The sequence below is a fragment of the Tachysurus vachellii genome, chromosome 18 (assembly GCF_030014155.1).
Source record: "Tachysurus vachellii isolate PV-2020 chromosome 18, HZAU_Pvac_v1, whole genome shotgun sequence".
Lineage (NCBI taxonomy): Eukaryota > Metazoa > Chordata > Actinopteri > Siluriformes > Bagridae > Tachysurus > Tachysurus vachellii.
In genome coordinates this window covers 11,439,635-11,452,625 of record NC_083477.1, presented here as the reverse complement: position 1 = coordinate 11,452,625, position 12,991 = coordinate 11,439,635, and the positions used below count along the sequence as shown (strand labels likewise).

Here is a 12,991-nt window from a genome sequence, read left to right as displayed (position 1 = left end):
TTAGAAGGCTTAAGACACAGAAAAAGAGGCGAGTGAAAGAACGACTTTATAAATGAAGTGATAACGTGATCTAACTTGTTTCTTGGACATTAATTGTAACTGTATGTGGATAAAACCTACCACACGCTCTTTAATAAACAGGAAATAATCAGTGTTTTGCTCAAGACAGAATGCGAGGAATGAAAGCAGGTCCGGTTGCTGTAACAATAAAATCAACTCCCACCTTGTGACAGATCATATCACACCACTTTGTTAGTGATTTTTTTTGCTTGAACGGCATGTCCCTCTGCGTTGTATTCCTTATACAATAATATTCATCTCAAACTAAGAAAGAAAAAACTTTAAAAAGCTCAGAGAGAACTAAAGACATAAGCAAGTGAGATGTGTAAAAAGAGAATAAAATGGAATGCATTGAGAGAAACATAAAAAAAAAAGCAGACAAAAGAAAGAAAAGCAGACAGACAGCAGGAAATGCAAGGAATCCCTCCCAGCTGTGGGAGAGGCCCGTGGTTTCCTGTACTTCTTCAGGAAATGAGCTTGAGGGTTTTCTAGGAAACGGATTCTTTTTAAAGTCGCCCCAGACAGAACTGTGAGTCTGAGGCACCCAAAACGGCCTGCTCCTGCAAACAATCCATGAAACCTCCATGACCATGGGCGAGATTGCGGGCATGGGGCTATGTGACAGATAACAGCTGTGTGTGTAAAATCTGGATCGCAACAAAAAGTACGAGACCTCAAAATCAAAAGGAACAGAAACGGACCCAGGCACAGACAGTGCCATTTACACCCAGACATTGATAATAGTCTTCTAGGCTCCAACGTGTATATTATTCTTAGTAAACGCTTTCTGAGAGCTGAGGTCATCTAGACACACACTCATACACACACAGCAACTAGGTCTACTTCTCCAAAAAATTTCACATGGGAACACACTTGCACACACACACACACACACACATACTTACAGCCTGTGTCTTTGAGGCGGTTGATGGAGTTGGAGAGAAGCCGTACGCAGCCCAGAAAGCCAGCACCCTGCTTCTTGTGGATTTTCTTATGGTTCCACACACTAATAGTGATGGAGTCCAATTTCCCGATGTATCTGTACAGACACAAGTACAACATGGCAATAAATAACAAAGCTACACCAGTTACACTTTTAGTACTGGAGTAGTTAATGCTTGATATTTGCAGGATTTATGAACCGTAAGGAAAAGATTTCTTTTTGCGTTACACTGTGTTCCTGATAAGTTATGAAACCCTAGATATTCAGAGATGCAAAGCTCATGTGTTCCAAGCATGTCTGAAATGTCATAGGACTGTAAGAGACTGCCAAAGTGAACGAATCCTCTGTGAGTCAAGGAAGCATGAAAGAAAGAGAAGGAAGAGCGGCGGGAGGATGAAAGGAGACTAAACTAAGGGGAGATGGATAGCACGCCTAGACATTCAGACGAAGTCAGGCAGGCCAAAGAAGGGGCCAAGGAAGCCCAAACAATACGCTGCTTCTCTAGAAACAAACATTTATCACTTTTCCAGCACCAGTGGATTTAATAAAGGCCTGAGCTCAGGAGTGATCCAAATTATGTGGAATGCTTGTGCATGCCAAACTATGCTTATTTCCAGACATTACAACAGCTTGTAAAAGAACCATGAACAGAATCCATGCCAAAGCCTGACCGACATTTAAAAAGAACTGATAACCTGTCTGAATGGTCATTTTACTGCGCATGAGTCATGAGAACCACAAAGAATTATTACCAGTTTGCAAAGTTATTTTTCCAGATAAATACCAAGTAGCATTTTTCCTCCACCAACACTTAATGGTATTACTGTTTCCAAAATGAATCTGCAAGCTAAATAAGGACCTTCAAATGAACGGGTGATCACAAGCTGGTATTTACAGTAAGCAGACAGCCCGTGTTTGTGGAGTTCTTTACAATGCTGATCTTAGTTCAGCTGGACGGAGCAGGTGCTGGACAGTGAGAGCTGAGCTCATTGTCGGATGGTGTACTGAAGCTAGTAAGAGAAACCCGCGAGTGTCTGGCATGAACTGCATGACTTTCACTGAGCCAAAGATCCTCAATGAGAGGTCCAGCTGCACCCCGGGAACACAGAGTCCACCTGCTTCCCCCAGTTACAGAGCAAATGAGAGACTGAGGAAGAAAGAACACTGACATTAATGAAGAAACTCGGTCAAAGAAGAGTATATAATACTCTTCGACCTGCGTCCAGCTTTGCCTCTGATCGGGTAGCATCCGGTTACCATGGCAACCAAACAAAAGGAGACATGGGCTTCCTCCTGCTGTTGGCCCACTTTGAGGAATCGCTGGAAAATTTCTCCTTCGTTCTTTCCCTTGCATATGCACTCTCAATTAGGACTCTGGGTAAAGTGACACTGAGTGTCGGAAAGTTACTATTTTTATTTAAAACCTCAACTCACCATCAGCAGACAGTGAGCGGTGTGTGTGTGTGTGTGTGTGTATGCTAAATGTGTTTTGGTGACACAGTTAGTAACTTTTAAGCTTCTTTTGAAAGCCTAGAAAATATTTCAAATACCATGACTTCTGCAAACTGCTGTTAACTTAATCTACACCAGACAGAGGGGATCTGAATCACTGCAGGTAAAGCTACCTACTCGCAGAGCACTTTATTAGGAACACCAGTACTCATACTCAGTCAAGCATTTATATAAACGGCCAATAGTTTAGCAGTGGTGTGATGCATAAAATCATGGCACTTCAGGTAATATTCACATTAACAGAAAAGCACCTCAGAATGCACAACACGTTGAACCTTAACACAAATGGACTACAAACAACAGAAGACTACGCCTACTCCTGTCAGCTAAGAACAGAAAGCTGTCCCTGCAGTGTGCATAGACCAGCCCAATCTGGACAGTTGAGGGCTGGAAAAACATAGTCTGATGATAGGCTTTGTCCACAAACAGCATGAATCCATGAATCTAACCTGTTTTCCATCATCAGTCGAGGCTGGCGGAGGTGGTGCAATGGTGGTGTGGTTTCAATAATACCAAACCATCATCACTTGAATGTCACAGCCTAGTTGAGTATTATTGCTGATCTTGCGAATCCTTCATCTCATCTTCTACAAGATAACGTCACAACCATGTAACCATGTCACAAAGCAAACGTCGTCTCAAACTGGTTTCATGAACATGACAAACGAGTTCGGTGTTCTTCAGCGACCTTCTCAACCGCTAGGACTGAGGCCATCCTTAAAAATATTCTTGTTTGCCGTAACCCGACCGACCCTGTCAATTTAGGACCGACTCAATTTTTTATTTTTTTGCTTTAAGTCCGACCGACTTGGCGGTTGTAAATTTGCGTTAAGACCGACCAATTTTTTTTTTACTCTTCGGACAACTAATACAAAAGCAATAAAATATAGTAATAAAATTTAAAATTAATAAAATTAGTAAGTATTGTAAATATCTAAATTGCCTAGGCCTACATACAAACGGAGACTACGTTCTTTGTTTTAAATAAAAACCCGTGACGTCATCTATGTTTACACTATTGGTTAACGGATGTCACACTATGGCCTGTGCGTTCGCTTCTTCTCGTACTCTCATTCACTGTCAGAGTCAATGGTTCGCGCTTGGTAATGATGGCTGCGGCTGCAGTAAACAAAATGTCCGCGGTCACCATTCAAACAAATTTGTTTGTGGCCTATACAGCCTGCATCAAAATGAGGTTTGCAATGATGCACCCGAAGGCACGGGTTGAAGACCCAGTCAGTGACGTCACGATATGCTAATTTGTTTAAATTCATATCTGCGTAATCACCGCCACCAAAATTGTACTTTTATTTTTTTACATTGAAACTTGAAAAAAAAAAATATAGACCTACCTACGGACCCTTTTTTTTACTGTTACGGCAAACCAAAATACTTTTAAGGATGGCCTGAATCTGGTAGAACACTTTCAGGATGTGGTAGAATAGAAGATGAACATAAAAATGCAGCTGAAAAAAAAAATCCTAAAAAAAAAACCTCTGTGGTGCAATCGTGTCATCAGGGACCAGTTACTAAAAGGAATGTTTCCAACATCATGTGGAATACCTGCCATGAAAAATTAGACTGTTTTGAGAGCAAAGATTGACCCCACTCAGTATTAGTGTAGTACTGAGTGAGTGTATGTGTGAAGATAAATCTTCGGATAATTACAGCTGATTCTTGGAGACAAACAGGCAAAGCTGTGGAGCAATAACCCAAACAATGGCATTCATCAAATCAAAACCTACATGACAGTTTAAGAGGAGTAAATAAAAGGGAAAAGAAAGAATCATGAAAACATTCTTTTAGGGTGAGAAAACAAGAGATGATTGTAGGTAGTCATGAGTGAGATATAGTGTGATATCGTAGCATGATAAAGTCGCCATGAGTATGAGGTAACGTCACAGGGATGGTGTGTATGCTCAGCTAGATGGAAAAACAATGTGTGTGTATGTGTAAAGCGTTACTTACAAGTCATAGTGCTGGTTCCATTTTGGGTCCAGAGTGTTTCTCACAGTGTCTGTAGAGTGACACTGCCCAGAACCGTCCACCACCACTTTGGCAAAAGGGTCAGGCAGGCCTGCCATAGACATGACACATACAAATAAACACCTTCATTTACACACAATTCAATTACTGTAATGCTCTTTTATCATTTTTCTTAACATTTTTTATTTATCCAACTTAAGTCAAATCACAGAAAGTTGTTTTGGGGTAAATGACACGGTAACTAAAATGTGTCTAAGCCACAATAATAATCCGAGTCTGATTTTGGCCAAAAGTGAAAAAAGAAAATTGCATTTAAAGATTCGGTGGTGCTGAAGCATCCCAGACATTTTGAGTTTTAAATCGATATCGGTTTACAAAACTGAATTGATTCGGCGTGTGTTCATTTTGCTGTGGAATGCACATGGCTTTCCAGCAAGTGTGATGTTCACTGTGGTCGCTCAACACTTATGTAACTTAAATAAATTCAACTTAAAGGCACAGCTTATCATTTTTAATATCCGACAAAAAAAAAATAATAATAATACATTTTTAAAAAGGTGACATCAGTGTCCTCAACCCTGAGAACATGGGATAGCCGGATTTTCCCCATCACTTGGTAGCTTTAATGAATTATATATAATGATTCTGCAAAATACAAAATGGTCTTCCCACTTCTGCAATGAGATGAATAAAGCACTGAAAAGCTTATGCATCCATACGTACATTATGTCAGAAAATAAACCAAAAACCGTCCATCTACTTTATGTAAAACTATTCATGATTTGCCCCCCAAAGTTTAAAGTTAGACAATTCAAATTACGGGGTTTTTAAGTTCTTACGTTTATGAAAACTGTATGATATCGCCTTTATTTTTCTTTATCTTGGCTTACGGAAACACATTGTGATTGAAAATGTCTGAATAATATGAATAAACATTTCAATACTAGAAATGTTCATTGAAATTTCACACACACACACACACACACACACACACACACACACACACACACACACACATACACACACACACAGAGTTGTAGACAACAGTATGAGACAGTGTGCAGTCACTGGCACCTGGGTGGCTGAGCCTGACAACCTGTTACTGTGACACCCAGAACCCAAACAACTCCAAACACACACACTCTCTCTCTCTCTCTCTCTAGCTTCCCTCTTGTCCTGTGCTGGGTAGCATCGGAGGAGCACACCTCTTCCCTGTTGGTCTGTGTTTTATTTTAGTATTGCACATACATGTAATCTGCAGCCCTCACACTACTGTTTTTCATCTCTTTCCCTCACTCCTCCTGGCTTTTCCTCGTTGGTTCCTTATCGGATCATACTTTTTTGTTATCGTCTGTGGTGCACTATGATGTGTGTTGGAGCAAGACAGAGACACAAGAAAGAAAGGCGCATTATGTTTTTGTACGTAGTGCCCTGCAGCCAGAGCCGCTTTATCTATAAACCGACCCACATTTCAGTCGTCTCGTGAGGCAAGAATACTTATCTCGCTCGCCGCACATCAAACAGACAGAATGACTCAAGCACTCAGAAGATTTATATAAAGCTACAGAAATAGAGCACACGCTCTATGTGATGGGGTACTTACGAAAGAAGTCTTTCTTCGCTAGGTTCTTCGCACACAGCACTGCAAAACAAAAGAGAAAAAGAGCAGATTTAATTGCAGATCATCACAACACTGTTAACAATCACAAGAAAACTCAAACCAGAGGGTCAGTCAGTATTCTTTAGTCTGCCTGTCAGTGGGGTGTAGTTCCAGGATCAGTATGTGCTGAAATGGGTCAGGAGATGCTCAGATTTATGCTTAGACTCACACTGAGCTCAAAGTGCTCAGATCAAGCAGACAAGTTTTAAAAAATGCATACTGAGAGTCTGCAGATGTAGAAGCTACAGCTGGTCTCCATTCAGCCAAAGTCCTAAAACACTTCTACCGCACGCCATCGTTTTTAGGAAAGCTTTCAGTTACGCATTTCACTGATACTGTCCTGTTTATGACCAAGTAGTTCAATGAAAGAAGAAGCACTTCAGAGAAGAAAAAAACAACAAGCCATCACACAGGATCAAGCTAAAAAGTACCACCATTTTGTTCAGTCTTTTGGGCTGTTACTTCAGGCAGAACTGAAACAACCATAAAATCGAGAGGAAAACAAAACTAAACAGACTGTTTCACAGCTGAAAATGGAGACTAATTCAATTAGGATTCAGAAAGCTTTATACAGACTTATTAGGAATATTATTTAGACCAACAGGAATAGTCTAAAGCGACCCCAGCGTCTGTTCCACTGTAGTCCATCAGGGAACAATTAATTGTCTTAATGTTGGAACTGATTACTACTCAGATGTTGACTGATCTGCTATTCAGTTAATGCACATAGCAGCTGCCAAAAAAATCTATTTCTTTGAACAAACCTGAGGTTGAAAAAGGGCATTTTATATATATATATATATATATATATATATATATATATAAATATATATATATATATATATATACATACATACATACATACATACATACACACACACACACACACACACACATATATATATATTCACACACACACACAACGAAGCAGTTAATTACTTTCAAATCCTTACTTGTTCCTATTTCATCCGTTCGCCATCCATTCACATTTCAACACAACATTGAGGAAAATATACTTGTGACTACAACCCAGGAGAAAGGACTAGAAATTTGTTACAAGGTAGTGAGTCAGCTGTTGAGAGAAGCTGCTTGCTGGGAAACACTTCACGGCTCCTTTAAAGGGTTGGTAAGGTGGTTGTTGTTGTTTTTCCTGGGACTACACTATGTGTTAAATAAGATATGAGGTTAAGAGCCCTTCAGTGAAGTACCCTTAATGAGTCCTCTACACTCTTCTTACTTTTCACCCAGGAGCATTTGAGAAGGATATCAATGAAGAGAGGTTGGTTAAGAAAGCTTAAAGTAGATGGCATAAAGAATGCAGAGTGCACGCTGCACAAATTTCTAAAGCTCAGAATGTCTGGCTTTTAATTGTTGGTTTGGTGGAGGTAGGGGTGGGGTTTTTCTTTCACAGAAAAACGTAAAGATGTGAGCTCTGAGAACTGTCTGCTCTGCAAAGAGAACCAGAGGTTGACATTTTTATACCATGCACTGCTTCAAATCTTTTTTTTTTTTGGATGACATTTGAAGCAATAACGTTCTCATGATTTGCCCTTGCACACATATAAATGGGTAATAACTCGGGTTCAGGGATCTGCTACACGTGACAGCAGATGAACATGATTTCCGCTTCACTGGCTGCTTCTCAGCACTGTTCTTGCTACTAGTGCTGAGGGATTTGCACTATAGGTTCATCTCCGAGAAAATCAAAACACCTGGAAATAGCAGAGCTGCTGTAAGAAAAAATGATCTGGGGGACTGATCACACTTGGCAAGTAGTTGCTGAACTATGAGGCAGTAACCACCGAGCCCCAAAAACAGTCACTAACTGCCAAATTGAAGCTTTCGGCTACACCCAGTTGAAGAAACAGCACCCTGCCTCATTGATTCTGTTCGCTGTACACTGATTGTCCTCCTTCACCATAACAGGTGACATGAACACACTGAGGAATAAATGGGAAAGATAAAATCAGATTCAGAACAAAAGCTGCAAATGTAATCATGCTATAAGCACATGAACTACCCACCTACACAACTCTCTGTGGCTTTCCAGTAGCTGCAGCGATGTACAGTTTAAGACATTTGGCAGGAAAGAATATTAGGACCCTCTGGAGGAGGGGTAAAAAAATGAGAGGAAGCTGTAGGTAGGGATGTACACACTCGAACCACAGATCATGAAGAATTTTCCTCCACAAACATCCATGGGAGTGTGTAACACTGCAGTGAAAGCCACCTCATCACAAACATCTGGAAGGCATCTCTCTCTCTCTCTCTCTCTCTCTCTCTCTCTCTCACTAAATGCCAGTTTCACCACACACATGGCCCCTGAGAGGGGCTTTACCAGCATGGCCCTGTAGTTTGTTTCTTCCATTAATTATTCACGGACTCTGTGTGTATGTTGTTGGAGAACAATAACAGGTAAGAAAGACGAAGTGCAAGATTTTTCCCAAGAGAAAACATCTCTGCACTCAAAAACAGATAGGAAAGCCTGGGGTGGGTAGTAAATCAGAGTGCTGGCATGCAGGATGAGTGTTTTCTGAAACTTCAAGAGTGAGCTAAGATCATTTTCATGGTTTAACTGTTGGAGACAGGATCTGGGAAGGGGGAAGGATTTTATAATACCAAGGCAAGATGACATCAGTCAGAAAGGTAACATTAAACGTTATTTTCTCTTTGCTAGTGCATTATCAACAATGCAGAAAAACTTAAACATTTAAGTTACCCACTTAAATAATGAAATAAGATCTACTGCTTTCCTTTATTCATTACAATTTCTGACCAAACTAATCAAGAGTGCATTCAATACAACGATACATAAATCAGACACAAGCACAGTCACTTTTCCTCTGGCTAGCAAAAGACAGCAGGTTAAGCATTGTATCCAGATTAGGTGTGATTTCTAAGCATTCATGTCGATTCTGAATGAGCTTTGTCTGCTGTGCCGTTTCTCTCGTGCTCAAATCCCAAAACACTTGGTGTATAGTCTATCACTCCTCTCGGTGTGAGACTGGGCATTACACTCTCAACAGCCAGTCTGCCAATACACTTGCACCATCTGATGAGTCCATATGTACTGAGATTGTGGGTGGGCTTGCTCATTGGATGGTTTCCTTAGGATGTATCTTTCGATTGGACAAATCAGGGAAAAGCCCGTCCAACGGGCTTTTGTCCAAGGCTAGTACTTAAGTTTCAAAGAACATCTAAAAAAGGTATGTCAGAAATGCATATTTTGGTTTTCGTGGCTATGTCTATATTGCGTTTCATGCAAAATTTGTGTACTTTTTTTCTTCACCTCTAAGCGCTAAATTAAGACATGGAGTCCGAAAGCATGCGACCCAGACAGACTGTATGAATGCAAGCGGGTGCAAGTGAGCAATTTAACACTGGGAAGGGAAGCGGACAGTGGCAAAAGCCAGTCTCAGACAACCACAAGCCACAGTCATGACTGGGACCTTGAGCCGAACAAAGTTTGGTATGCGTGTGTGAATGCATTTAAGAGCATTCACCATCTATCTGATACAAACACTACTAGGATATTTTGTCTATCAGCATGATCTGTTAAATCTCAGGAAAGTACCAAGCCCAACAAACTGGCATAAGAAATGGCAGAGGAGACAAAAAAGCTCATTTTACATACACTGACACACCTTAAAACGCAGAAACACAGAACATAGCCTTTAGTGTTGTGTTGGTACCAAAGTGAAATTCCACCCTGCATGATTTCACACAAAAACTGCAGTTGACTCCGGGATTAGGGAATCCCTGCCTATGTCACACTGCGCTGCTCCACCATGAGCTTCCTCACACTCTCATATCACAGACAGAAGAATGATAGACAGTATGCAATGAATAAAGGAGGAAGACTGTCAGGCAGAGGAAGTGTGTTGTGGAAGAACAGCAAGACCAGCAAGAGACAGAATGAAAGCACAAAGTCCAGAAAGATGCGTCCAACAACACTTTCACAGTGCTTGTCATCACTAAACCAGCTTAGCCAGTCAGTGTTCAGTTTTAATGCATGAAACTGCAGATTCGCTCTGTGCATAATGGCCCCTGTACAAGCTACATGTACACACAAACCCCTTCTCTGCATCCTTGCAGAATGAAAAGTCAGCCATTACATGTTCTTCTTCTTACATGTATACAAATAAAGTTAGAAAGATGGCATCAAAGCTCTTCAATCACTGCTCTCAATTGTGGGATAGAATGCTTTATGAATGGTTGTGGGCTTATAAGAGGGGGCTGGCGATGACAAAAACCTTCCCAGAGAAAGGGAAATACGATGGCTTGAACCTGCTGGGCTGTGCCATAAATCTGATTTTATTGGCCATGGGGGGGAAGTTCGTTCTCGCATTGCTCTGCAGTGCACAACGGCCTACATACTTGCTACAAGCGCATGCTTGCCCACACACAGCACACACAACCACACACTCTTACTGGATCAGTTCTGGGAGGACTGTGGTAACACTCATTTGGTAAATCAGGCTGGAAAGGATTGAAGAAAACATCATAACAGGATGTTAGCAGTGACCAAAGTGTGGGCTAGCTCGAGGGTCTGAGACAAACAGCCTGGCCAATGTCTACAACCTGACTACAATGACAATGTCAGTTTCATATTTCCCCCAAAAAAAAAAAAAGCCGGTCCTAAGTGCAGCGTTGTCATAGCAACAACAGACTTGAGTTGTGTCTGGGGAAGAAGACAGAAGTCTCTGTGTGTGTGTGTGTGTGTGTGTGTGTGTGTGTGTGTGTTTCCGTACTGCTTACTGAGATCGTGGGCCACGCACCATGCCAAAACTGCATGAATTGACGAACAGAAGAGTTTCTCCAAGTAAGCACAGAGAAAGTGAAGATGACAGTGATGTCATTAGGATTGAGGGATTAGAAAGAGAAAAAGCTGATCAATAAAAGTGAAGCATAATAAGTGCAAGAAATGATGCACATATCAACTTCTTTTATGTAATGTGAAGCTACAAAAAAAAAACAAAGACACTTGAGACAATCGAGTTAAACTCAAACTCAAACTCAAATAACACTAATCACCTAATCACAGCTCTGAAAGTATGAGCGTAGGAAAAAGAACAGGGATAATGGAAACTTTTCAGCTGTATGCTGTTATAGGTGATAGCATTTACTACACCAATTATATATATATTTTTTTAAATATACGTAATAAATTTCGCACAGACTAGCTGGTTAGACAAAAGCCGACAACTGACAGGGAGGTTTTCCAACAGCTCGGTAGACAGTAAGGAAATGCAAGTATAGTATAAATCAGCATATGTGTAATATTTAAAACTAGATCAAACAAAGTCCATAGACGACTGCACAATGCGATGAAGGAAAGTTACATTTATTTTCTTTTGCTTTAATTCTTTTCACACTCATCACTTTTTCTTAATTATGAAAAAGCCTAGCTGACTAATCCAGAGTTTATCTGAATTAGGCATATGGCACAACTATCAAAATGAATAGTTGTGCAACTTTTTACGTAGGTCTTATATCTGTTTTCCAAGTAGTGAGCTTATATAATGGTAAGAAAGCGATTTAAGAAGAACTTTGCACTTTGCACTCCATCAGCTTCAACATAGCTGTAGGTGTCTACACTGGATGGCAATCACAAGTGTTTCTAAATTAGTTGGAGATGTGGGACTTATTTAGGCAGCAGATAGGCGTTCAGATATGTTGCCCTGTGTTTCAGAGGTGTGGGACCAAGTACTGAGTAAAGGAAAAAGTGCAGATTTCCACTGGTCATTTTGACATTGTTTAAAGTAATGCTTTCTGCTTTATTTCATGATGTATACAGTCCTAATGTAGGAGGTGATTGATGCAAATCCTTCAGGAATCAAGTAGTCTCTGAGGGTGATGGTTAGGAGAGGCAGTTTAATACTGATATAACCTGTACTGCACATCAGAAGGAAGAGCTTGTTAAAAAAGCTGCATAAACAACGTATAAAAATACAAAAACTGGATTTAACAAGCTCGAATACAAACTAGTAAAATGTCAGTGAATAATTCTTTGTTATGAGCATCCAAACCACTAAATGAGATGAGGTAAATGTTTACTGAAAGCATTAGGCAAATACCCAAACACACCATATTTGTGTTTTGACTCGATACGACCTTGATTGTTGTTAACTTTTTGTTAATAATCAGTTCGTGAACACACCTGCTTGTTTAATCACCATGTGGTACAGAGTGACTCTGACGGATCGGTGAAGAGAGTTCCTTAACAGCTTGATGCCATGAATACTGATTTAGTTTGATGGATTCAACGCTGCAAAGTAATTTATCTATACCAACCGCATCGTGCAATGGTCTGCACTGCCACTGAGACACGCAGTCACCCAGACACTTTCATTCAAGGGCTGATGCTGAGAGGAAATCAGATTCATTATGTTACTTGTCATGTTGAAGTACTGAGGACACAATAGAGAGCACTCTTTGTGTTACTGGATGCAAATTATATATATATAGCTAGACAGGAAAAATAAAAGTGGTTGATGCGTCTTTTTATGGAGAGGCTTCTACACTGTATTGCCAATATTTACAGACAGTTTGCAGTGCTTATGCATTACCAGTCATCCCTCATCTGACATCTCATCACTGACACCCAAAATCCCAGGGGACAATGAAATTATAAATATGTAGTTGTTAGAGGAAAAGGGGTTTTCTGCCTCCGTTTCTCTTACATTTATAATGTCGTGGGAAAGACTTCTCACAGTTTTGTGGGATACATGCTGTGGGGTTAGTGGTTTTGCTGTCCACATCATACTGTGCAACATAAGCAAGCATGCGGGGGTGTGAGAGCACTGGCCCAGGAAAGCCTAAACTTTCCC

At 40.6% G+C, this 12,991-nt stretch overlaps 1 protein-coding gene across 1 annotated transcript in view; it reads right to left on the bottom strand.

Annotated features, from left to right (window-relative positions):
• Nucleotides 1-12,991, bottom strand: part of smurf2 (SMAD specific E3 ubiquitin protein ligase 2) — a 38,396-nt gene that overhangs the window by 15,368 nt on the left and 10,037 nt on the right. Inside the window, exons 2-4 of the mRNA XM_060893331.1 lie at nucleotides 6,105-6,143; nucleotides 4,484-4,592; nucleotides 966-1,099 (exon numbers count right to left, since the gene is read on the bottom strand). Coding sequence (XP_060749314.1) covers nucleotides 966-1,099; nucleotides 4,484-4,592; nucleotides 6,105-6,143 — 282 coding nt within the window. The remainder of the gene's footprint in view (nucleotides 1-965; nucleotides 1,100-4,483; nucleotides 4,593-6,104; nucleotides 6,144-12,991) is intronic.